The sequence below is a fragment of the Astyanax mexicanus genome, chromosome 18 (assembly GCF_023375975.1).
Source record: "Astyanax mexicanus isolate ESR-SI-001 chromosome 18, AstMex3_surface, whole genome shotgun sequence".
In the NCBI taxonomy this organism is placed as follows: domain Eukaryota; kingdom Metazoa; phylum Chordata; class Actinopteri; order Characiformes; family Acestrorhamphidae; genus Astyanax; species Astyanax mexicanus.
In genome coordinates this window covers 37,227,971-37,254,618 of record NC_064425.1, presented here as the reverse complement: position 1 = coordinate 37,254,618, position 26,648 = coordinate 37,227,971, and the positions used below count along the sequence as shown (strand labels likewise).

Genomic DNA, 26,648 nt, shown 5'->3' with positions numbered 1-26,648 from the left:
TAGAAGCGAATGCAGTAATTCAGGGAGGCAGCTGTTGGTTGATATGGTGTTACAGAGTATTATGTATGATATTTGAGGTGGTTGCTATGGTGCTGGTAAGTATTTTCAAACTAGTTTCTATGTTGTGGCTATGTGATTGCTTTGATGTTGCTAGTTGGTCACTACGGTATCCCAAGTGTTTGCTAGCTAGTTACAATGGATGCCATGGTGTTGCTTGGTGGTTACTAAGGTGTTCTGTGTTTATAGCTGTTGGTTGCTATGGGATCCCAGGGGGTTGCTAGGTGGTCAGTGTTGTTTTGCTAGGTGGTTGCTATGGTACTTAAGATGGTTGCAATAATGTTGCTAAGTGGTTGCAAGGTGGTTGCTAAGGTATGGCTAGGAGGGGTCTATGGTTTCCAAGATTGTTGTTTTGGTGTTGCTCAGGTGTTGCTATGCAGATACTAAGGTCTTGCAAGGGGGCTGCTAGATGTTCCAAAGTTTTTGGAAGGTGTTGCAATGATATACCTGGTGTTTCTAGAAGGTTAATATTGCAATGAGGTTGGTTTCCAAGGTGTTGATACGCGGTGTCCGTGGTGTAACAGGTGTTTATTGAGTGCTGCCAGGTGTGGAAATAAATGGGAGTGAATGGGGGAAATAAGGGATTTTGGTGTTTGATGGATGTGTTAAATGAAACTCTAAGCTTATGCAGTGACTCATTAAAAGTCCAACATTTTTAATATTTAAAGTCCAGAACTTTGGGATCAGAATTAAACATCAGTGCTTGGTATGAGTTAGTGAGTGAGTGCTTGGTCTGAAAATAAATTCTTTTTCATGTTGTGTAAGTAGTAATGTGATCAGAAAATTAATAAATACTGTTTTAGTTTAGAAAGCTTACAACCTTTCAGTCCATTATCTTTTACATAGATGTGTTAGGATCTGTGACAGAAGCACAAATTTTCTAAATCCATCCTCCAAATGCTGTCCGATTAGAGCTTAGCAACTATAACTAAGCCTGTGCACTTCTGACAAGCTTTCTGAATGTAACACAATGCTGGAATATTTAAGTGGGGAAGAGGTGGATACGGTAGACAATTGGGCTTTTTAAGACAATTTAGGTCTTTTTAATGTGTCTAAATGTGTCTTAATCCACATCTGAAATTAGTGTAAAAGGGTCAAAAACTGCTAAACTGCTAAACTCCTAAACTAATAATCATGCACTAAACACGCTTCACGTGAAGTTTCTGTTTTATCTTCACGTATCTTCAAATCACAGAAACGATCAATAGGTGAGCAGTCAACCATGCAGAGTGCAGCTTGATTAAGGGCATCATTGTGTCTTTGCTATCGTAACAATGGGAAAAGTACATCTTGTGCACCTTGAAATGCGCAAAAAGCATGCACTAATTTGGGCATAACGTGAAATAAACCAATCAGTGTGTCACTTACCAAACCAGGTCTGGTATTAATTCAGAATTTTCTCAGCAGAAGAAACTGACTTGCTTATTCACGCTGTAGAAATTGAATTTTATTTAATATTGTGTTTACTCTTGATGTAAAAGTTGGGTATGTTCACTGCTGCATGTTCTTTTGTGTGTGTAACATGCGGGTGTGTACGCATGCCTTTGTTGCCAAGATGGTAATGAACGTCTGACTGTTGACTGTTGTCAGAGTTCACACTGTGCTCACACTGTGGTGCGCCTGTGTTTTCTATTGCCAAGATAACAATACGCCAGAAATTTACCTGAACACACCTTACTTCCAGACCACCATGTCCCTCAGTGTAGATATATTCACAAGCACTGTTGCTATTTAAACAACACAAGAGGACGGTGTGAAATTAGACTGTTGGTGGTGTGTAAGGTAGCAATGAGCATTGCAACACCTTGCGAAGGGTGTAGGATAGGGCTCCCAGTGTCTGCAGCTGGGCTTATCAGTGTGAATGCGCTCGGGCTCACTGCAAAAGGGGTACATTATTCGGCCAGGACAATTCTTTTTAAAAAGTAATGTAACATATATACATTCTTCAACCACACATAATATATAATATAGAACAAGGCACACAAATGAAAAATATATATTATCTGTTATTAATAGTATAAGGTATTAAGGTGGTTTCTGTGTAGCTTGTAGTGAACACTGACCTTTTTCACCCTTAACACCAGGTGCTCCAGACTGTCCATATCCAGGAACTATCAAAAGAAAACCACAGCTTAGAATGAAGAGTTGTTGGAGTGTCTGTTTACATGGTTGTGTAAATTTTTGTTATTTAATTTTTCATTGTTTCATTTTTTCATTATATTGTGAGTGCAATTGTTTACCCCCTTTCTCTCCTTTTGGCCCAGGAGGTCCAGGAATACCGTCTCTGCCTATTTCTCCTCTTTGACCTGCAGGCCCTGGATTTCCTGGTGACCCCAAACAACCTAATACCCAGAATAAGGAAACAGAATCAACACTCAAGCACTTTCTCACCATATGCCACTGTACATCTCACAAAAACTAATTAAAAATAACACAACCTACCAGACTTTTAACTGAACTGGGAAAATCTGCTTTTAGCCACAGTGCACCAGCGAGCTGGAATTCACTACAGAAAACTCTAAAGCTCAGCTCGCTGGGGTCACTAAATCATTCTAAACTCCTAGTTTCTAACCACCTTCAGACAGCCTGCCACTGTTTTAGCCCATTTTAGTTTTTTTTATGATCTTTGGTATGTTTTAAGTTTCTTTCTTTATTATTTATTTATTATTTATTTTATTATTATTATTTTAATTGATTTTTTTTAGTTAACTTTTTAGTTTTTTTATGTTGGTTTGTTTTAGCAGGTTTTATTTAATTTAATTTTCTTACTTTTTCTTTTATTATAGTTATTGCTTGTTTATATTTTACTATTTTATGTGTTTAGTTTTTCATTTATTTATCTGTAGTTGAATTTTTATTAGTTCTACTACCTTTTTTACTTATGATTTTATGATTCCTACCCTTAAATTATTATTTTTACCTTATTTGTTTTATATCTTAATATATATATATTTTATAATATATTCTTTTAATAATTCTTATACCTTATTATAATGCTGTTTTTTATGCTTTTATGCTATACACACAGATTTCTCTCCTGAAAACGGTTTATTTGGGTGAATAAAGCACTTCTGTTTAATTACAGTAAGCTTAGATTTCCAACGTTTTGATTGAAATGGCTGGTAATAAGCATCACCTGATTTAAATACAGAGACAATATGAGGATTATTACATAATATTAAATAATATCATTAAATTGCTGAACATGGAGCAACAAATGTCTTCAGTTCCTTGTAAATGAAACGTGTGAAGGTTGTGATGTCACTGATGTTAAAGGATACTTTCTTAAAGGGGAGGGGTTTATCTCAGGATGACAGGGTGGACAGAGAATTATTAGATACTAAAATATCTTGATATTTAAGTAAAAATAGTTAAATGAATAGTTGAAATGTCAATATTATTAACCAAAAGGATCTTTAAAACCTTAAGAAAATATATATTTATACTACAAACATGTAAAAAAACAACCCTTACATCAAAGTATAAACTGTATATTAAGTCATTTAAAGTGAAGGTTACTCTTTATTAATGTAAAAATGTGTTCACTCAGAGTAAATCTGTTAAAACATATTGTTACAGATTTAACAACTATACTCCACATTATACTGAAACAGACCCACACACACTCTGCAGTGAGGCAAAAACCTGCGGATGCATTTAGCAACATAAAATACATTAAATGAGGGAAGCACCTGGGGGGCCTGGTGGTCCTGGAAATCCTTGGGGTCCTGGATTTCCATCTAAACCTCTTTCTCCAGCAACCCCTGGAAGCCCTGAGAGAGAGGAGATGAGTGTGTTACAGGCAGAGATTACACTAGCAGGCACTACAATTGCTTTGGTCTGTGTCTAAAAGGATTTGTGTTAAGCTGTGGTTAAATTGTGAAATCTTTTGTAATAAAATAAATTCCGAAAAGCATTTAGAATAAAAATTCTACAGCATTCTGAGACCAGTATACAGTGGTATGAAAATGATTGGGCACCCCTGATAATAATTTTCATTGCTTGTTTGGATCAACTATTTCAGTTAAATATATCATATAGTAGATGAATACAGTGATATTTGAGAAATTAAAGGAAGTTTATAGGATTTACAGAAAGTGTGCAATAATTATTTAAACAAAATTAGGTGCATAAATTTGGCCACCCTTGTCGTTTTATTATTTGAATGCCTTTAGCACTAATTATTAAATCACAAAATTTGTTTGGTAAGCTCATTGACCCCTGACCTACAGACACAGGTGAATCCAATAATGAGAAAGGGTTAAGGAGCCAATTGCAAGTTTTTGTCCTTTTTGGATTTTCTATGAAGAGTGACAACATGGGAGCCTCAAAATAAAACTCTTAAATGACCTGAAAACAAAGATTGTTCAACATCATGGTTTAGAGGAAGGATATAAAAAGCTCAAATCTCAGAGATTTCAGCTGCAGTTTCCACTGTGAGAAACAAAGTGAGGAAATGGAAGAACCACAGATACAGTTCTAGTTAAGAGCTGAAGTGACAGAACAAGAAAAATCTCAGATAATCAGAGGTGAAGGATGATAAGAACAGTCATAGTCAACCACAACCACAGAGCAGCTCCAAACACCAACATCATCATCTTACAGCAGATGGAGTCACTGTGAATCGTTTAACTATTCAGCTCACTTTACACAAGGAGAGGCTGTATGGGAGAGAAATGCAGAAGAAGCCTTTTCTGAGCACATGCTACAAACAGAGTGGCTTGAGGTATGCTAAAGGTAAAGCACATTAGCACAATCCAGCTTCTTTTTAGAATAAGATTCTGTGGACTGATTAAACTAAAACTGAGTTATTTGGAGGGTGGTATGCATGGCTCAAAAAGAACACAGCATTCCAAAACCAACACATGCTCCCCACAGTAAAATCTGGTGGTGGTTCATCATGCTGTGGGGCTGTGTGATCAGTGCAGGTACTGTGAATCTTGTTAAAGTTAAGAGTAGCATGGATTTCAGTCAATATCAGCAGATTCTTGAGAACAATGTTCAGGAATTTTGCACCGGGACTGGATACTTCAACAAGACAACGACCCCAGACCTGAATATAATTGAAAATCTGTGGTGTGATAATAATCTGACTTTTGTTTTGCAACCAGCTAATACACATCACAGCTTTTTTATTACATTGAGAAGCAATATGATCATACATCTGCTAGAAGATGCAGATTAGTTAGCTCATTCAGTTTCAGTGTCAATGATTTTTATGCATGACATCCAGACAGAGACATCCCAGAAATACTCCAGTGAACAGTTCAGCAGAATGCAGCTCAGATCAGATCAGAATCAGATACAATTCTTAATCAGATTTTTACACTTTTACACTCTGATCTAAGAAATACATGAGTACTTCACACAAGGAAAGTGAATATGACTGTCTTGTCTTTAAGCAGCGAGATGTTCAGATCATACAGTGAACTATTAAAACAAATAAGGATTAAGGATAAAGGTAAAGACTGAGTAATAGATTGTAATACCTGGTGTTCCAGGTGGTCCAATGTCGCCTTTGGCTCCATAAGGTCCATCAGCACCTGGATAACCAGGAGAACCCATTAAGCCTCTCTCTCCCTTTCTTCCTTTAATGCCCGGAGTGCCCGGCTCACCCTGAGACAGAGGGGAAGACACAGATAAACATAAAGAGAGAAAAAGAGGTTAAGATGTTTATAAACCAAAAAACAGAATGAAAGAATGAATGTAACGCCTCACTGTAGCAATGGACAGTAATAAAGTAAATGTTATTGGTTTTTGTACTGAAGTATATTTTTCTTTTATGTGTTTACTTTACTTTTTATTTTACTTTTTTATATTTTGTGTTTTCTACTTTAACTCCAATATACTACATATTACCATAAAATAAAAAAGCAGCTTATCATAAGTTTACAGTGTCAACTTAGTTTCAAACTGTTTTTTTGACCTGTTGGACATAAAGTAGTTACCCAGTACAAAATTTGGAGATTTTGGGATTACTGCACTGGGTGTTAACTCAACACCTTCTTTGGTGTGTCCCAGTACAAATTTGAAACTGTGGATCAAGAAATGTTATATATGGATAACTTCAGAAATTAAATTATGCACCCACTATCAGACCTCACTTCCATAATTCACCTGCACCCACTATCAGACCTCACTACAACTCCCATAATTCACCTGCACCCACTATTAGACCTCACTACAACTCCCATAATTCACCTGCACCCACTATCAGACCTCACTACAACTCCCATAATTCACCTGCACCCACTATCAGACCTCACTACAACTCCCATAATTCACCTGCACCCACTATTAGACCTCACTACAACTCCCATAATTCACCTGCACCCACTATCAGACCTTACTCCAACTCCCATAATTCACCTGCACCCACTATCAGACCTCACTACAACTCCCATAATTCACCTGCACACACTATCAGACCTTACTCCAACTTCCATAATTTACCTGCACCCATTATCAGACCTCATTATAACTCCCATAATTCACAGTGCTTATAATGTCAGACCAACATTCACCTTATCTCCAGGGCGTCCTGGATCTCCTGGTCCAGGTAAGCTAGGATCGCCTTTGTCTCCTTTTGGTCCATCATCTCCCGGAATACCATCAGCTCCTGGTACTCCTCTGGCGCCTGTAATCCCTTTGGGACCATCAGGACCTGAGGACAGAAAGAGGACATTCACAACCCACCCTATAGCATGTTGTTATTACTGCGCTTTCCACTGTGGGTGGTAAAATGAGCTTTCTGTGACATTTTTCTGGTACAGATGATTTTGACTGCTGATGGCAAGAATTGCCTGTGTGATGAGACACATAAATGCAGAAGATCCCAGGTTGTGGCAAAAGTCAACAGACACAGACCAATTTCAGTCCCTTGCCATCTGGCTCAGTGAACATGCATCCAGTCTTTTCATGCAGAATTTATACATATATACAGCTCTGAAAAAAATTGAGACCACATCAATATTATTGTTTTTTTTTTACTATTTATAGGTATTTTTGTGTAAAATTGACATTGTTGTTGTATTCTATAAACCACTGACTAGATTTCTCCCAAATTCCAAATAAAAATATTTTCATTTACAGCATTTATCTGCAGTAAATAAGAAAATAAGAAAACAGATGCCATGATTTCATACCTCAAATAATGCAAAAAAGTTCATATTTCTTAAGAAACAACAATACTAATGTTTTAACCCAGGAATAGTACAGAAAACAATATTTTTAATGCGTCTTGGCCTTCTCTCTAGAGCTTAGATTCTCTGCCCGTACCCGACCCGACCCGAGATTTCCCACCACTTTCCTCGGGCCAGGTGGAGCTCCAGAAAATAGTCTGTGATGCAGGCATCTGTTTTTTAATGGTATTTTTATTTTGTATAAAGTTCTGGAATGAGAATCACAATTTAGCTAAGTAATTAAGTATTATCGTTAACAAAAATGAATAAAATAAGAAAAGCTAAAAGTGAAAAAACATTTTTTGTTAACTGAAACTAATAAAAACGGTAATTAAAAGAAAAAAGTAAGACTTTTACTAGACCTCTACTGTGTTTATAAAACTAACTAAAATGCTGAAATTACAGATAAAATACCCTTTGTTTTCGTAATTGTTAATTTATTTATAAGTGCTGTTTCCAGTCCCACAGTTTTACAGCGGGTGGTGTTGTGCCGATTCTGTTCCTGAAGCGGAATCGGATTCTACAGGGAGTCGAATTTCGGCACAACAGCGGCACCTTGAGATCAGTGACGTTAGTTCTTGTTCCTAGCGCTCACTATAATAACGACAGAAAACAGTGAAAAAGCTTCAGAATGGGATTAGAATATGAGCATGAGGATGATAAAAGCTTGTGTACTGAAACAGGAGATACAGTATGAGGAATAAACTCCACACAGCTATAAGTCCATCTGAGAAGCAGCTGTGAGAACCTTTACCCGTGAGCAGCTCATACAGCTGAACATCCCAAGCAGGAGGATAAACTGATAAATCTCTCTCTCCCTCATAGTTGATCATTTTGGTGAAAATGAGTGAAACCTGTAAAGTTTATTTGGTTTCTAAGTGTTTCTCAGATTGAGCTCTCTGATGTGATGTGTGTTTCATGTAAATGTGTGTTCTATTGGCTACTTTAAGCAGCAGTAATACATATATTGAAAGGCCACATACAATTTTATCCCGGAAAACAACACTTGCTTGGTTCTGCTCAAGCAATGTTTACCAAACCATGGGGACTTTGTTTTCAGCAGAACAATGCTCCATGTCACACAGCTAGATCAGTCAATGTGTGGATGAAGGACCACCAGATCAAAACCCTGTCATGGCCAGTGCAATCTCCAGCCCTGAACCCCATTAAAATAACTCTAGAATGTAATCAAGAGGAAGATGAATGATCACAAGCAATCAAACAAAGCTAAGCTGCTTGAATTCTTGTGCCAGGAGTGGTCACCCAAAAGAAGTGTGAAAGACTGATGGAGAGAATCTGCTATTAAAACTAAGGGTTATTCAACTAAATCTTGATTACTAAACTTCTACTTAATTTCAACTTAAAAATATATATTTGTGTTAAAACAGTAGAATTGTTTTTGTTTTCTAAATAAATATAAACTTGTTTTCTTAGCATTACTTGAGGTCTGACTTTTTTTCATCATTTTGGCTGAGCATTTAAATAAATGCTCTAAATGACAATATTTTTATTCGGAATTTGGGAGAAATGTTGTCAGAAGTTTATAGAATGAACAACAATGTTAATTTTACGCACATAGCATAATAAAATTAGAGAAATTGAAGTAGTCTCTTAATTTTTTGGCTGTGTGTGTGTGTGTGTGCACACGTGATACCTGGCACTCCCATGTCTCCCATACTTCCTTCAATGCCAGGCTGGCCACGTACACCAGGGCACCCATTTGTACCTGGGTCTCCAGGAGGACCTAAAAGAGACAAAGATACCTGAGATCTCAAGATGCTGAAACACAAAAATAGGCAATAAATGAGAAAAACAAGTACAAAGTAATACTGTAATAATAAAGAGCACTGTGATAGGACTGGAGTGAGGGTACTGTAATAATAAAGAGCACTGTGATAGGACTGGAGTGAGGGTACTGTAATAATAAAGAGCACTGATAGGACTGAAGAGAGGGCACTGTAATAATAAAGAGCACTGTGATAGAACTGAAGAGAGGGCACTGTAATAATAAAGCGCACTGTGATAGGACTGTAGAGAGGGTACTGTAATAATAAAGAGCACTGTGATAGGACTGGAGTGAGAGTACTGTAATAATAAAGAGCACTGTGATGGGACTGAAGGAGGGTAATGTATAAATAAAGAGCACTGTGATAGAACTGAAGAGAGGGTACTGTAATAATAAAGCGCACTGTGATAGAACTGGAGTGAGGGTACTGTAATAATAAAGCGCACTGTGATAGGACTGAAGAGAGGGCACTGTAATAATAAAGAGCACTGTGATAGGACTGAAGAGAGGGCACTGTAATAATAAAGAGCACTGTGATAGGACTGGAGTGAGGGTACTGTATAAATAAAGAGCACTGTGATAGGACTGAAGGAGGGTACTGTATAAATAAAGAGCACTGTGATAGAACTGAAGAGAGGGTACTGTAATAATAAAGCACACTGTGATAGAACTGGAGTGAGGGTACTGTAATAATAAAGCGCACTGTGACAGGACTGTAGAGAGGGTATTGTAATAATAAAGCGCACTGTGATAGAACTGAAGAGAGGGCACTGTAATAATAAAGAGCACTGTGATAGGACTGGAGTGAGGGTACTGTATAAATAAAGAGCACTGTGATAGGACTGAAGGAGGGTACTGTATAAATAAAGAGCACTGTGATAGAACTGAAGAGAGGGTACTGTAATAATAAAGCGCACTGTGATAGAACTGGAGTGAGGGTACTGTAATAATAAAGCGCACTGTGACAGGACTGTAGAGAGGGTACTGTATAAATAAAGAGCACTGTGATAGGACTGAAGAGAGGGCACTGTAATAATAAAGAGCACTGTGATAGGACTGAAGAGAGGGTACTGTAATAATAAAGCGCACTGTGATAGAACTGAAGAGAGGGCACTGTAATAATAAAGAGCACTGTGATAGGACTGGAGTGAGGGTACTGTATAAATAAAGAGCACTGTGATAGGACTGAAGGAGGGTACTGTATAAATAAAGAGCACTGTGATAGGACTGAAGGAGGGTACTGTATAAATAAAGAGCACTGTGATAGGACTGGAGTGAGGGCACTTTAATAATAAAGCACACTGTGATAGGACTGGAGTGAGAGTACTGTAATAGGCTCAGTCTTGTGGAGTGAGTGCTTATATTGACAGCATGGTGATAAGAAGTGGAAAAAGTACTTAATATTTGTAATGAAGTAAAATTACCTTTACTCAAGTAAAAGTAAAAGTACCCATCTAAAAATCTACTCGAGTAAAAGTAAAAAAGTACTCAATTTAAAAAATACTTTGAGTAAAAGTTACATAGTTACTCTAATTATTTAAAGTCATAAATTATGCACAGGTGACTATAAACCCTATAAACCCTGCATCGCATCCAAAAAGATTTTTTTTTTGCATCCAACCATTCTGAAGCCCCTCGGTGCAGCTGGAGACGCATAATTGGGGTCTTCCTACCAACTTTCTCACTGGGAATGTTCTCAAATGGTGATACATCTGGAGTTTGACGTGACTTGCAAGTCATGCATCAAATACAAACTAATAGAGGGCCTGAATGGTATATGTCTATACTTGTTATCCAACCACAAGCTTTCCGGATGGCGCAATTTATCTGTATGTTTTTTTATGTTGCTGAAATAAAATATATGGATAACAAGGCTATTTTATCCGTGCACGTTTTTTTTTGTAATTTTAGTTCAGACAGTTTTTTCCCAGAAGTTTATTTTTTATTCAGTAACGGGGAGTTTTTTCAGTGTAGTGAAGTAAATTACTTGTGTCAAAATGTACTTGAGTAAAAGTAAAATAAGTAAAATTTTAAAAAACTACTATAAAAATTTAAATTACTCATAAAATCTACTCAATTACAGTAACATGAGTAAATGTAATTCATTACTTTCCACCTCTGATGGTGATATATGATTGTTTCTGCTGGTCTGCATAGAGAAAATCTGAGAACCTGCTCTACAGCCTAGGCTTAAAAAATTGCTCTAGTAATTTCTTAAACCAACAAAGATAAGCCCCTCCTCCAAACGAGCTACGATCAGTCTTGGGTTTAGCCCCTTTAAGAATCTAAAGGTATTAATGTATTTTAAAACGGCATATAGTTTTTACCTGGTTGTCCTGCACAGCCTGGATTCCCATTTTTACCACTGTTTCCGGGAAGTCCTGGCATTCCTTTGTTACCTTTGTCACCGTGAAAGCCAGGTGGACCTACACAAAACCAAACACAGAAACACTTCAATCTGTTTGTTAGCACTTTATTTAAAGAGTGCCTACATAGGAGCTTAATAACACATCCATGAACATTGAATAATGTAAAGTGTACCCATCCTGTTTTGACCGTTCCCTTTCCTGAAGGACTTTCAGGGTCACAAGTGTGGTCTGGTGAGACACAGGGTCTTTTAAAAGATTACAGAGGCTACTTTGGGGTAATTAGTGTACTTCATGGTGAAAGAACATTGACTGCTAGACATGGTTCCACTATGCACCTTTAGGAGAGGGGGTGAGAGGCTGGATGTCATCACCAGACAGATAGAAGCAGTATGGACATTTTGAGTAATATACATCCATGCCCAACTGTATCTCATCTTGTGTCCAGGCTAATTTTTAATTCAGGTGTGACTGGGTGCTTTCTTGCCTCAGAAGAGCTGACCAAGTATGTTAACTAAGACAGACAAAGATTAGCAAAAACACAGAGGCTTTTTTTTATAATTTTATTTCGGATTTTTCCCCATTTTCTCCCAATTTGGATATCCAATTGTCCCACCGCTTTGTGCATCCCCATCACCGGTGGCATCACCCTTGGAGGATGCGGACGAGCACACGCCTCCTCCGACCCGTGTGAAGTCAGTCACCCCTTTTTTTCGAGCTGCTGCTGCGTGCTCGGAGGAAAGCACAGAGACTCTGTTCTGATACATGCGCTCACAGACGCCTCGTGCCACCCGGTGCCACCTTTAAGCGTGATGGGGAGAGAGCGCCATCTACCCACCCGGAGGGAGCAGGGTCAATTGTGCTCCCTCTGAACACCGGCAGCTGATGGCAAAGCTGCATCAGCAGGGGTTTGAACCTGCGACCTCCCGCTGATTGTGGCAGCGCTTTAGACCGCTGGACTAACACAGAGGTTTTTAAACAATCCTAATGAGAGCCATTAGAGAAAAGAAGTAGAGTAATAGTGTAGAGTAGAGAAAATATAATCTTCATGAAATGGTCTTACCTAAGTCTCCACTATTTCCTGGATCTCCAGGGTTTGCAACAATAACACTCGGCCCTATAAAGCCTGGAGCTCCAGGGTCTCCTTTAGGCCCTGGCAGACCTCTGTTACCCGTTGGTCCATCAATTCCTCTGTTACCTGTTGTAGATGAAGTACTGTCATCACTGATATAATGCTGCAACTGTATCTGCAGCAGTATCATCATCATCACAATCATAATTCTCAATCATCATCATTATCATCAAAAATATCATGTCTAGAAACGTAAGTAACATGAACACGAACAAAATGCGTTTTAATTTTAGTATTCAAACCTTTATCCCCAGGACATCCAGCAATGCCACAGGATCCAGGACGTCCAGGAGGGCCACTTCTCCCAGGAGGCCCCTGGTTCCCTTGGGGGCCTGAAAGTATGCATAGCCACCAGAAGTGCAAAAATAAGTAATGAACAATAGCCAAAACCAATGTCCTGTTAACTCTTAATGATGCTAAAGCATGTCAGTATCTGCATTTTAATCCACTCTTCTCTGGGAAGCACACTTGTTGAATATATTTATATGTAAATAACAAAGTTCTACAAACATCTGTGGTTCATGTATGATTGGAACAGTGCTGCGCAGGTAGATGTATGATTGAAGTAACACTACTTAACACTGATAAATTCATGAGTAGAGTAGCAGTGCTGAGGTAGATTTATGATTAGATCAGGGCCGGTGAAATAAATGTATAATTATAATGGCACTGCTGAGGTAGATTTATAATTTGACTTGCACTGCTAAGTGAAGGTTTATAAGTAGAATAGCAGTGCTGGGGTATATTCATGATCAGAGTAGCACTGCTGATGTAACTTCTTGAGTAAAATAGCAGTGTTGAGGTATATTTAAGATTAGAGTAGCACTGCTGAGGTAAATGTATGATTAAAATGGCAGAAAACCTTTACAGGATCAAAGGCCCCCCCCCAAAAATATCTTCTGAATATCTAAAATCTTTCACTTTTTTTTACACGTATTAGATGTGTGTGTAAATAAAGTTTAGATGTTTGTTCAGTACCTTGTGGGCCAGGCATTCCATCCCTCCCTTTGAAGCCCTTTGATCCAATTGGCCCAAATGCCCCAGATCCTCCCTTCGGCCCAGGTTTTCCCACTGGACCTGAAGGACCGAGTACACCTGACCCATGCTGTCCAGGGTCACCTGGCTCACCTTTACATCCAGGGGGGCCTGCGCAGAGAACATTTACAATGTGTAAAATGTAGTTCCAGAAATTAGTAAGATAAACCATGTCTCTTTAATTTTTTAAATGATTATTTTAATCATTAAATAAATATATGTTCTTTCTTTTTTTGAAAGACAGTTTGCAGTCCTCTCGGCAGAAAGTGCATGGATTTTGATAGCAAAAGACAATATTAAAGAAGAATGGTTTTGCTACTCTGCTTCCTCTACAGTTGGACCGTAATTCATTTTGCACTGTCACTTTCCCCACACTGAGACACTTTATCTTCTACTGCTCTAATTCCACATCATGCTGCTATAGCAAACTTGCACTCTGCACTTCATGTTGCTGCTACCTGTCTACTCTCTCTATTTATTTTCTGGGGTATTTATCATTATCTATTTTGTATATTCTATTTTTATTGTATTCTTTATTCTATCTATATATCTATTTTAACAACAGCTCTTGGGTGTAAACTGAATCGTGAGATCACAATTTCGTTCCACCTCATGTACCACATGTGATGCGAATGAAAATAAAATCTCCTAGAATCCTTGAATCAAAACTCACAATAAATCAGAAAAAAAAAACATTTTATATCAAAATATATTTCTTAATTTCGGTCGATACAATATAATTCTGATGTCAAAATAAACATGATAAAAGCCACTGACTGTGGTGTACATCATCATATTCTGTCAGTGCCTATAAGAAGCCTCCAGTGTTCTCCTGTTTCTGCTCAGCGTGAATGCAGTGAACTGCAGCTTGCTGTAATAAACATCAGTCAGCAACAGATGCTCTAAATAATATTTATTATATTTATCTTAAATGTACATAGAATTTATAGAAGAGGCTCACACATGCCAAAGGTTATTTTCAGGAGATTCTAGAATACTCAAACACCCTGCTTAAAATGCTTACAAATGATTTATCTTTGATATACACATTTGTCCATATTTTGGTCAAAAGTTTACTTAGTAAAGTGCAAATAATAATAAATAAATACATTTCTTTAATCATATCTGTCCTGAAGATGCAGAGATGAATTAATGGCTGATGTTTGATATCAGAATAATATTACTGTGTTGTTCAGATAGAGTACAGTTTCCTGTTTAATATAATTCTGTATGATGTCCGCATGTTACTCTGGTGCTCAGATATTGTCAGAACACTAGAATATAGGGGCCAGCTTAATGCGGCCCTTAAGCAAATTCTGAGTGACAATTAAAATTATATCAAAATTATTATCACCATTATTGAAAAACATTCTGTAGAGATAAATAGCAGCATATTTATTCATTATTGTCCAGTGGAGACTAGAGATGCAGGGTGAGATTGAAATTACATCAGTGTCGGTTCTTTATTATTTTATATTTACAGGTCCTTCTAAAAAAATTAGCATATTGTGATAAAGTTCATTATTTTCTGTAATGTACTAATAAACATTAGACTTTCATATATTTTAGATTCATTACACACAACTGAAGTAGTTCAAGCCTCTTATTGTTTTAATATTGATGATTTTGACAAAAAAGTAAAAAAGAAACAAAAATCTAAAAACATTAGCACATTATATCTGACCAATAAAAGAAAAGTGTTTTTAATACAAAAAAAGTCAACCTTCAAATAATTATGTTCAGTTATGCACTCAATACTTGGTTGGGAATCCTTTTGCAGAAATGACTGCTTCAATGCGGCGTGGCATGGAGGCAATCAGCCTGTGGCACTGCTGAGGTGTTATGGAGGCCCAGGATGCTTCGATAGCGGCCTTAAGCTCATCCAGAGTGTTGGGTCTTGCGTCTCTCAACTTTCTCTTCACAATATCCCACAGATTCTCTATGGGGCTCAGGTCAGGAGAGTTGGCAGACCAATTGAGCACAGTAATAGCATGGTCAGTAAACCATTTACCAGTGGTTTTGGCACTGTGAGCAGGTGCCAGGTCCTGCTGAAAAATGAAATCTTCATCTCCATAAAGCTTTTCAGCAGATGGAAGCATGAAGTGCTCCAAAATCTCCTGATAGCTAGCTGCATTGACCCTGACCTTGATAAAACACAGTGGACCAACACCAGCAGCTGACATGGCACCCCAGACCATCACTGACTGTGGGTACTTGACACTGCACTTTAGGCATTTTGGCATTTCCTTCTCCCCAGTCTTCCTCCAGACTCTGGCATCTTGATTTCTGAATGACCACTGAGCAACAGTCCAGTGCTGCTTCTCTGTAGCCCAGGTCAGGCGCTTCTGCCGCTGTTTCTTGTTCAAAAGTGGCTTGATCTGGGGAATGCATCACCTGTAGCCCATTTCCTGCACACGCCTGTGCACGGTGGCTCTGGATGTTTCTACTCCAGACTCAGTCCACTGCTTCTGCAGGTCCCCCAAGGTCTGGAATCGGCCCTTCTCCACAATCTTCCTCAGGGTCCGGTCACCTCTTCTCGTTGTGCAGCGTTTTCTGCCACACTTTTTCCTTCCCACAGACTTCCCACTGAGGGGCCTTGATACAGCACTCAGGGATCGGCCTATTCGTTCAGAAATTTCTTTCTGTGTTTTACCCTCTTGCTTGAGGGTGTCAATGATGGCCTTCTGGACAGCAGTCAGGCCGGCGGTCTTACCCATGATTGCGGTTTTGAGTATTGAAGCAGGCTGGGAGATTTTAAAATCCTCAGGAATCTTTTGCAGGTGTTTAGAGTGAATTCGGTGATTCAGATGATTAGGTAATTTTGTGAGATAGGAATTTTGGGTTTTCATGAGCTGTATGCCAAAATCATCAGTATTAAAACAATAAAAGACCTGAAATATTTCAGTTGGTGAGCAATGAATCTAAAATATATGAAAGTTTATTTTTTATCATTTCATTATGAAAAAGAATGAACTTTATCACAATATGCAATTTTTTGAGAAGGACCAGTATATATTCAAACCCATACTTGCTGACAAATTTATTGTTTGCTGGAAAAGAACCAAGCAATGGTGATGCTGACTGTGATACTACAATGTTCTAACACTGGCTGGACTTCTTCAAAATCAATTGATTTAAGCTATTTCTTTTTACTCGTTTCAATACATTTACTGTTTTATTTAACCTGTTCATTTTAAAAAAGAGTTTAAAGGGTTTAAACTAATTTCTCAGGAGAAAACTTTCTATTTATTGTTTGGATGCAGGTGGCTGAAAGCTAAAAAGCAAGGCAAATAAATGTTACATTAGTTTCTAAAGTTGTACTGTATTTGTATATATATATATATATATATATATATACACACACACCTGGACAAAATTGTTGGTACCTCTCGGTTAATGAAAAAAAAAAAAACCACAATGGTCACAGAAATAACTTGAATCTGACAAAAGTAATGACAAATAAAAATAAAATGCTATGCTTGTTTCATGAGTTTACATAAAAAATAATTCTGCTGAACCACGGTTCAAAATAATTTGTTTATTTTCATAATTTCTTTTATTTTTATTTTTCATTAACCTAGGGGTACCGTCAATTTTGTCCACGTGTTTATGTGTATTATTTGTGCAAATACACATACACAGCTTGAATGGTAAGCATTGCTGGAGCAGATAAACATAAACCTGTCAGCCCCATGCCTAATACCAGGTGGCCCCCAGTATTGGGCACTGGAGCAGTGAAACGTTGTGTTCTCTGGAATGATGGAGATCCATCCAACACTTTTGAGTGATTTTTTTATAATGTATTATTCATTCCATTTTCATTTCCATCACTGACATTTAATACAAATATTTGTTGTGTTTTGTTGTGTTTGTCTTTTCTCTAAGAATGGAGGCATCTTACCTGGGAATCCAGGTCTTCCATTCTCGCCCATGGGTCCTTTACTCCCAGTACATCCAGGAGAACAAACTCCAGGAGGGCCAATTAACCCGGGTGGGCCATCAGGTCCTGGTCCACCTGGCAACAATACGAGGTGGAGTCAGTAATGATGTGGAAGTTCTGGCCATGGATAGCTGTGGCATCACTTGAACCCATTATATTCTGATAATATTCCCAACACTTAGATAGCTGCCCCACCCTGGAGTAGAAACTGATTTGTAAAATATGTATCAATGAAAAAAAGCTGGTCAATATCAAGCAGACGCAGATGTTGTTGTAAAGGTAATTATGCTGTTAATGTAAAATGTGTAAGATGTAAATAAATGTCAATCTTATAGACCCACAGTTTATTACAATAAAACACAAAACTTATATCAGATGCTGAAAGTGAGTCAGTTTCAATTCATGAAAAGATTATCTCATTTAGAGCCAAACAGCAGCAACATATCTCAAAAAAGTTGGGATGGGAAACAAAGGACTGGATAGGAAGTGGTACTAATGTTAAAGAGCTAAATAGTTACGCTTTAACTTACTCACGTGACTGGGCATAAGAAAAGAGCATTTTAGAGAGTTTATATCCCATAATATCATCAAAAGATTCAGAGAAACCCCTGTGTGTAAGGGATGAGGCTGACGATAAGTGATGCGAGATGCTGGTGATCTTCAGGCCCTCAGGCAGCACTGCATTAATAACAAACTGTACTGATTCTGTACTGAAAATCACTGCATGATCTCAGGAACACTTTCAGAAATCATTACTCTCTGTGATCCACTAACGCAAAATTGGATCATGCAAGTAGAAGCCACGTGTTAACACCATCCTCTGGAACAAAACATTATTATATAATAATATACATAATTTTTGATTCACCTGACTACAAAATTGTATATTTTTTCATTTTGCCTTAGTTTTGTTCTGAATTTATAGATGTTTTTTTGCAGATTGGTGAAGTTATATAAAGTTATGGTAAGTTATGTTAACTCAAACCTGTTTGCTAGCTAAATGCAAATGAATTAAAATGGCACATTGTGTTTAACTAACTCTGGTAACACTGAGTGAAAAATAAAACTAGGCTAACATTAGCTTAGCTTCTCTAAAACTACAGCAAAAATACTCCTGGTCAACAGCTGATGCATTTAAGGTGAAATAGTAAACCCATGTAAAATGCTAACGCTAACTTGTTCATTAAACGTGAGTAAGATATAAAACATTTACTGACACATATTTTCACGTGAGAAGTACGCTTCTCTAAAACTAATAGAGCTAAGCTAATTTAAAAAAATCTATGCCTGGTTTACATGAATCAATATCAAATAATTTAAATAAAGATTAATTTGAATTAAAAAATAGTTTTTTTTTAAACTCACCTCTAGGTTCAAGCCAGGTTAATGATGCTATCAAGGATATTTGTTGCTAATGTTTTACCTTGACTCCCTGGTGCTCCGTCTCTCCCTTGCTGTCCACGAGATCCAGTGCATCCTGGCCAACCAGAGTTACCAATAGGTCCAAGTGTTCCATCACATCCCGGGACACCCTGTCTGCCCATGGCCCCCGGAGGGCCAAAACCTATATTACCCTAATAATGACAAAAAGGGAGATAAGCCACAGTCACAGTCCCAAATACTGGATTAACTTCTTTATTTTCACTTATTAAACTCTTATTTTTAATTCAATGAAAAAAAAAATTAAAAGTAAAATCAAGTTTTTAATCAGGTTAAACTTTAAATAAGGAACTTTATAAACAAAACAATACAAAAAATAATGGCAAAAGCATTAAACAATTAAGATTTAATTAAGAAGAAATTAAATAATTTAGAATAAAAGGATAAGTGAACAGTGAAATGATAAAAATTAATAGAAGACTAATAAATTTAGGTTAAAATAATGGTAAAGATAAAATAAAACAGTAGAGAATAAATTAAAAGGTAAAACAGAAAACGAAATAAACAAAAATAAAAAAATAATAATAAAAATAAAAAGGTAAAAGAATAAAAAAACTTAATGAAAAGGCTGGTGTTTAAAATTGGTTGTTTAAAATTAAATGTTTAAAATGATTTAACTAGAGAATAAATGCTATCAAGCTCAAGGTCATTATGACAGTTTTTGGGTTGGATCGGGGGGCTTTTATTTGCACCAAAAAAGGTAAACTTAATTTACGAATTACTTATTCTTCCTAACAGGGCAGATTAATATCCCTGAAGAATAAGTGACATTGGGCTCTATTTTATCGATCTATAGGTGAGCCATCAACAGTGCAGTGTGCAGCTTGATTTAGGATGTGTCACTGTGTTTTTGCGATCACAATGACAGGAAAAGTAGACCTTGCACAGCAAGGATTGGTACTTGCCACCCCTTTTCCTTTTCACCATTTTTTTTTAATTAGGAAAAACAATAGATTGTTAACTTACTTTAACTTACTGCTCTCCAGCTAGTAACATCATGAAAAATTAAAGTGCAAAAAACATAAAGAGAATCTGCTTTAACCAACTCGTTATTTTCTGTGTTTGAAGATGCAGCACTGGTTGAGCAGCATCTTCTTTTTTAAAGCCAAAGTAATTCTACACAACTGATGTGTTCTGTCGAGCCTGAAGCCATTGTGCAACAAGGGCGTTTTCACACCTGTAGTTCGTTTCTAATGAGTTTGTTTACTTGGAGCGTTTTCTCGCTCTGTTCGTAAACGCACCAAAATGCGCATTAATAAACCACGCAAGCAGCATGTGTCCTCTGATTGGTCAGAGCTGTCTGACACGGGAGTACATTTAAATATAAATATACGAAAAAAGTAAATACAGCGAGAAGATTTTGTGTTCCAGCGCAAACATCTGTGCTTTAACACTGAAAACTGAAACACTGCACTTTCAAACACAGTGTTTCTGCGTGCAGCGCAGATTTATACATAATAAACAGTCACGCGGCTGTGAGCTATGAATGCAGCGCAGATTTATACATAATAAACAGAGCAGTGAATGCAGCGCGTGCCTGGACACAGTGTTTGTTCACAGCTGTGGTAATTAGCGTTATCTGGCTAATATATTAGTTTAAACTATGCTTGCTTTATCAGCAGTTTAGATCAAATAAATGGCTTATATTTAATAGGTGGATCCGATCGAGACCGGATCACGTTCTCACCACAAGCGAACCGCTCCAGAGTTCGTTTGGTACCTAGAGGAGGTGGTCTCGGTCTGGTTCTTTTGATCCGCACCCGAGTGCGATTACTGTTTTTACACCTGCTCAATCGAACCGCACTAAAGTTACAAAGGGACCAGAGTTCGTTTTAACCGGACCAAATAGTGCTGGTGTGAAAACGCCCTAAAGTGCGCTGTGTTGACTTCACTTCTCCACCTCCCTGCCTTCTGCTCGGGTATGCTCCGCTCGTCCTCGGCTTGGCTCGCTCCCAAGTCACGTGACCAGTCAAATCGCAGCCAGTGCGGTTAGAGAATCGCGTTATAAAATATCGCGAGATTATCGCAAATGCAATTAATCGTTCAGCCCTACTAGATACTTTATGTTCAAATGCATAAATGTTATTGGTTTTAGCAAATATTTATTCATTTTGAATTTGATGCTGCAGCACGTTCCAAACAGGATCATATTTACCACTGTGTTAAATCACCGTTCCTTTTAACAACACTCAATAAGCATTTCTGTTTCAAAACTGTTTCAGTTCAGCTATAATATTCTTGGGATATCTGGTGTGAATCGCTCCCTTGAGGTCATGCCACAGCATCTTAATTGGGTTGAGGTCAGGACTCTCCAGAAGGTGTATTTTTCTTCTATCGAAGCCGTTCGGTTGTTGATTTAATTCTGGGTCGCTCTCCTGTTGCATCATCCATACTCTATTGAACTTCAGTTGGCCATGATGCCCCCTCCACCATGTTTCACAGTTGGGATGAGGTTTTGATGATGGTGTGCTGTGCCTTTTTTCTCCACACATAGTGTTGTGTGTTCCTTCCAAACAACTCAATTTTGGTTTCATTTGTCCACAGTATATTTAGCCAGTACTGCTGGGGAACATCCAGGTGCTCTTTTGCAAACTTCAAACACGCAGCAATTTTGTTTTTTTGTGTTTTTTCTTCCTCCCTGATGTCCTCCCATGAACTCCATTCTTTTTTAATGTTTTATTTATTGTAGATTTGTCAACAAAAATGATAGCATGTGCCAGAGACTTCTGTAAGTCTTTAGCTGACACTCCAGAGTTCTTCTTCACCTCATTGATCATTCTGCGCTGTGCTCTTGCAGTCATCTTTACAGGACAACCATGCTTAGGGAGAATAGCAACAGTGCTGAACTTTCTCCATTTGTAGACTGTTTGTCTTACCATGGACAAATGAACATTCGAATTTTACATACTCACATACTCCCCCCCCCCCCCCCACACTGTGAATTTAACATGTTGTATTTAATAAAACCATGCAAACATATACTTTTTTGTGGTATTAGTTTCAGCAGACTGTGTTTGTCTATTATTGTGACAATAGACTTGAAAGGTTCACATACTTTTTCCTCCAACCGTATATTTGTAAGTGTCCTTACTATTAAATCAAGGCATGAAAATAGACTGTCGTGTTAAATTCTCAGGATTGTATGTTTCTCATTTTATAACTTTGGTACACTTCTATATTATATAATGTAACAGGATTTTTTGTACTGTAGGTGTCCTTTAACGTAATTTTACCCACCTTCTCTCCTGGCATTCCAGGTGCTCCTGAAGGTCCTGGACGACCTACTTTTCCAATACCGGGAACACCTGGACGACCTTGCAAGCCTTTATCTCCTAAAACACGTACAGTGAGTAAATTTGTCTTATGTAAATCTCAGCTTAAGACGTTGAAAACAGATGACTTGTTTTTACATTTTGCAACTTCAGGTGACATCCCACCTTTGTATCCAGGAAATCCTGGTCCTCCATCATAGGACTGACCCTTCTGGCCTTTTGGACCAAGTTGGCCTTGTGGCCCTGGGTTTCCACTGGCTCCTGGAATCCCTGAAATAGCCCAGTGAAAAAGTAATTAGTAATCAGCAAGTAATAGGTTTAAAGCCAGTTTTGGATAGGATTAGTTTTACCTGTAAAGGGTAGATAAATCTAGGAGGTAATAAAGTAATTATTATGAGACATCTCAATGAGCTATTTCAGCCATGCTTGCTTGCTTCTACATCAGTAACGACTTGGAGCTTTTTACCTTCTGTAAAACCAGCTATAAAAAATGATTATAATAATGCACTGGAAATCAACATTGGGGAGAATATTCTGTCAATTACTGTGGAAATGGGATTTTTTTTTTTTGTATAGTATGGAGGCGCTCCAGGAGGCGTTTTGTTGTGTTCTGCATGGCACAGATACTTTGAGCTCAGGTTGTAGTAAATCTTCAGTGTTGAATGATAACCACCACTCAAATCTAGTTTTATTATCATGCAGCTGCTCATTTTCTAACACATTTTTTATTATTATTATTAATATAAGTGGGTTATAATATTGGTTATCATCTCTTTTCCGAGGAGTCTTACATACATCGAGTAGCTGCTCTGATCCTGTGTGAATCAGTCATACATTTTACATTCAATTTTTTACATTACCGCACCTCCCCAGGTAGATCTAATCTTGTCCAAATAGGGCTTAAATACACCTGAGATTTTTGTTCACAGCAGGCAGAAGTGACCCAAATCTATCTGAAAAGTTCATGTGCAAAAGATCAATGCTCCACATAAAGTTTCAGGTTCATCCTTGCCTGCATCTCAAAAACTGAACTAAAGCAGTTCCAGTGACTGACAGCTGGATCAGTCACAAAAGCATGACATTTGGACACGCCCACTTCTTTGGTTTGTGTCCTTTTTTTCTGTTTACCTCATTTTTAAGCTTTTTTATTTACTCTGATCTTGCAGACACAGCAGGCAGAAGTGGCCCAAATGCATCTGAACAGCTGTGTTTGGTAAGTTTATTAAAAACATGGAGTAGCTGCAACACAAGCCTTTTAATATTACTGGAACAGACACATCAATTTGAATATTTATGAGATTTGTATTTCGCTATCCCTCCAGCTAAACTCACTGCTGTCATCAATTTTTAGAAAAAAATTAAGTCATATTAATTCTGATATGGATGTATGCATTGCCGTGAATCAGATATGAGTCAGGTTTCAATACCACTTATTAAAGGCGGCCAAAGCCTCCCATCCCTCTACTCCACACACAATCACCTGACGGGCCCCTTTGTCCCCGTTGACCCTTTATTCCAGGTGGTCCTCTTTCTCCAGGAGTGGGGTAGGCTGTTCCAGGCTCTCCCTTCTCACCTGTCAGACACATTTAAGACACATATAAAAACAAATTCTCAGATTCTGCTGGAACTATTACACTAATTTATATATATATATATATATATATATATATATATATATATATATATATATATATATATATTTTTTTTTTTTTTTATCTCAGACCTTGATCTCCTTGTCTCCCCATTTGACCCTCACAACCAAAATCGCCCTTTGCACCAGGAGGACCTGGCAGTCCTACGCCAGGGAACCCCTGTCCTCCCATTGGTCCAACACGTCCTGCCAGTCCATTTAGGCCTGGGAAACCTTGATCCCCCTTACCCCCCAAGGAACCCTGAAGAATATTGAGAGAAAGCTCAGCATTACCCAATCCCTGCAGAAGCTTAATAATAATAATAATAATAATAATTATAATAATAATAATAATAATAATGGTAATAATAATAAGAAGAAAAAGAAGAAGAAGAAGAAGAAGAAGAAGAAGAAGAAGAAGAATGCAGCTGCTTTTTTTAAGGTCAGTAAGCAAATTGTTGTATTCAATTTACAATTTCTGAGACTGAAGAAAAGTTACTGACCGGATTGCCTTTTTCTCCCATTGGGCCTTTAACTCCTGGATCTCCTGGATCTCCAGTCCTGCCAGTCCTCCCAGGGTTTCCCTTGGGCCCTGGGTCACCTGGGTCCCCTTTCTGCCCACAACCACTCATAAAGCCACGATCTCCTTTGGGCCCTTGACACCCTGGTGCTCCTGGATTGCCATAGGATCCCTAAAAAACAATGATGGGAATATCAAACATACAGTACACTAGCATTCCTCTCACATGGCCTGACATTTAATTACAGGACATGTCATCAATGCATGAAGATCCTACTAGCATGCCAACAGTTTTTAGTTAAAACGTTTTCTGAACATTATAGTCATTGTTCTTAGAACATCTGTAAAATGTTTTGGACATTTTTAGAACATATTTAATGCTTTTCTCCACAAATTACATATGCTGAATATCCCACCCACTCATCCATCTTACTCTCCACTACAGATTACATCCAAGCCATTAGTGGCGCTGATATACTCCTGAATATATATAAAACCTATATGGATGTATAAAAGACTTTTTAAATTTTAATTTAAAAGCCGTTTGACCAGTGGTAGGATGGTCCCCCCTTAAATGTGAGTCTTGGTCCTCCTAAGGTTTCTTCCTCCTCCTGCAGCTCTGAGGGAGTTTTTCCTTGCCTCCGCGCTCACTGGGGGTTCTGTATTCCGTATTTTCTATGTTTAATGTTTTGCCTGATTCTTTGTCCTGTAATCATGTTTCTGTAAAGCTGCTTTGTGACAACATCAGCTGTATAAAGCGCTATACAAATAAATGTTATTTGATTTGATAAACTTACTGGAACCTTTAAAACTGCAGCAATACTGACCTTACAGCTGTGCCGTGCGATACAACCTCAAGTTAGTATCACGATTATTTCAGCATTTTATCTTTATTTTAGCTAGTTTTTTAAACATTGCTGCTGGAGACTCAGTGTTTAACTTCAATTCTATGTTACTTCCATGTCATAGATGAGATGGGACAAAGTCATATGACTACACAATAGGGCTGTAAATAAAGATTATTTTTATTGTCGTCTAATCCAACAACAATTTGCGTGTTTGTAGCTAACATGCTCCGGCTGTTAGAAATGAGGCTAATCTGCTCAAACAGTGTTAGCAAAGCAGATCAAACCCGGCTGAGCCTGGTTGTTAGCACTACAGTTAACGCGGGGATAGCACCGTCACAGCTGCAGGGGTTATTTGCGCTGTATGGGAGAGAAATGCAGAAGAAGCCTTTTTTGAGCAAATGCCACAAACAGAGTCGCTTGAGGTATGCTAAAGCACATTTAAACAAGCCAGCTTAATTTTGAAATAAGGTGTTGTGGACTAAAGAAACTACATTTATGCACCTGTATAATTTTGTTTAAAGAATTATTGCACACTTTCTATAAATCCTATAAACTTCATTTCACTTCTCAAAAATAAATATTCATTTGTTATATGATATATTTAACTGAAATAGCTGATCCGAACAACCAATGATTTACAAAGGAAAAGCAAGAAAGTTATCAAGGGACCCCAAACTTTTTCATACCACTATATGTACATACTGTAGACGAGCAGAAAGGAACAATGCATCTGAGAAACTCACCGAAAGACCAGGTAGACCAAGCAAACCCTTATTACCCGGTGGTCCTGGATCGCCTTGACGTCCATCATTTCCTGCACAGAGAGAAGTGGACTTGAGAACAGATCCACTGAGTATAATTATTTTCTCCTACAAACTTTACTGTACACAACACAAACTCAACAATACAATTACTATATTCACTAATTCCATTTACTACTTTACTGTACACAACACAAACCTTATGTTCACCATGACCTTTATCACCAACAAACTCTACAATACAGTTACTATAATCACTAATACCACTTACAACTTTACTGTACACAACACAAGCCTTATGTTCACCATGACCTTTATCACCAACAAGCTCTACAATACAGAGTTACTATATTCACTAATACCACTTACTTGAAGGTCTAGGAAAGAGTACTCACTGCTCTCTGGCAGTGACTTTAATTAGTTACAGAGTTCTGTGTTTCTGTGTCTTTTTCTAGTTATTATGATGAAAGAGTAAATATGATGTGTGTTATATAAATGATGCAGTAGAAAATGCAGTATTGCAATCTTTCAGCCTTTTTTTTAACAATATACATTAAAAATGTAAAGTTATTTTTTCCTCAATAGCCCTAGTTTACTGCACCATGTACCATGTATGTTCACTGGACTCTGTACCATATCAGGTTATTCACTAGACCTAATGAGATTAAATGGCAAAAATA

At 37.7% G+C, this 26,648-nt stretch overlaps 2 protein-coding genes across 3 annotated transcripts in view; one reads left to right on the top strand and one right to left on the bottom strand.

Moving 5' to 3' along the window:
- The window catches only part of col4a3 (collagen, type IV, alpha 3), a 181,402-nt gene that overhangs the window by 13,863 nt on the left and 140,891 nt on the right, over positions 1-26,648 (bottom strand). For both annotated transcript variants that reach the window (XM_049467026.1, XM_049467025.1), the window contains exons 24-41: positions 25,951-26,021; positions 24,343-24,531; positions 23,933-24,101; positions 23,690-23,782; positions 22,375-22,479; positions 22,175-22,269; positions 18,921-19,071; positions 17,459-17,572; positions 13,501-13,668; positions 12,765-12,854; positions 12,454-12,588; positions 11,352-11,450; positions 8,893-8,982; positions 6,582-6,721; positions 5,547-5,673; positions 3,750-3,830; positions 2,298-2,399; positions 2,121-2,168 (exon numbers count right to left, since the gene is read on the bottom strand). In XM_049467026.1, coding sequence (XP_049322983.1) covers positions 2,121-2,168; positions 2,298-2,399; positions 3,750-3,830; positions 5,547-5,673; positions 6,582-6,721; positions 8,893-8,982; positions 11,352-11,450; positions 12,454-12,588; positions 12,765-12,854; positions 13,501-13,668; positions 17,459-17,572; positions 18,921-19,071; positions 22,175-22,269; positions 22,375-22,479; positions 23,690-23,782; positions 23,933-24,101; positions 24,343-24,531; positions 25,951-26,021 — 2,067 coding nt within the window. The remainder of the gene's footprint in view (positions 1-2,120; positions 2,169-2,297; positions 2,400-3,749; positions 3,831-5,546; positions 5,674-6,581; positions 6,722-8,892; positions 8,983-11,351; positions 11,451-12,453; positions 12,589-12,764; positions 12,855-13,500; positions 13,669-17,458; positions 17,573-18,920; positions 19,072-22,174; positions 22,270-22,374; positions 22,480-23,689; positions 23,783-23,932; positions 24,102-24,342; positions 24,532-25,950; positions 26,022-26,648) is intronic.
- Positions 1-26,648, top strand: part of wdfy1 (WD repeat and FYVE domain containing 1) — a 1,176,431-nt gene that overhangs the window by 1,095,591 nt on the left and 54,192 nt on the right. The window lies entirely within an intron of this gene.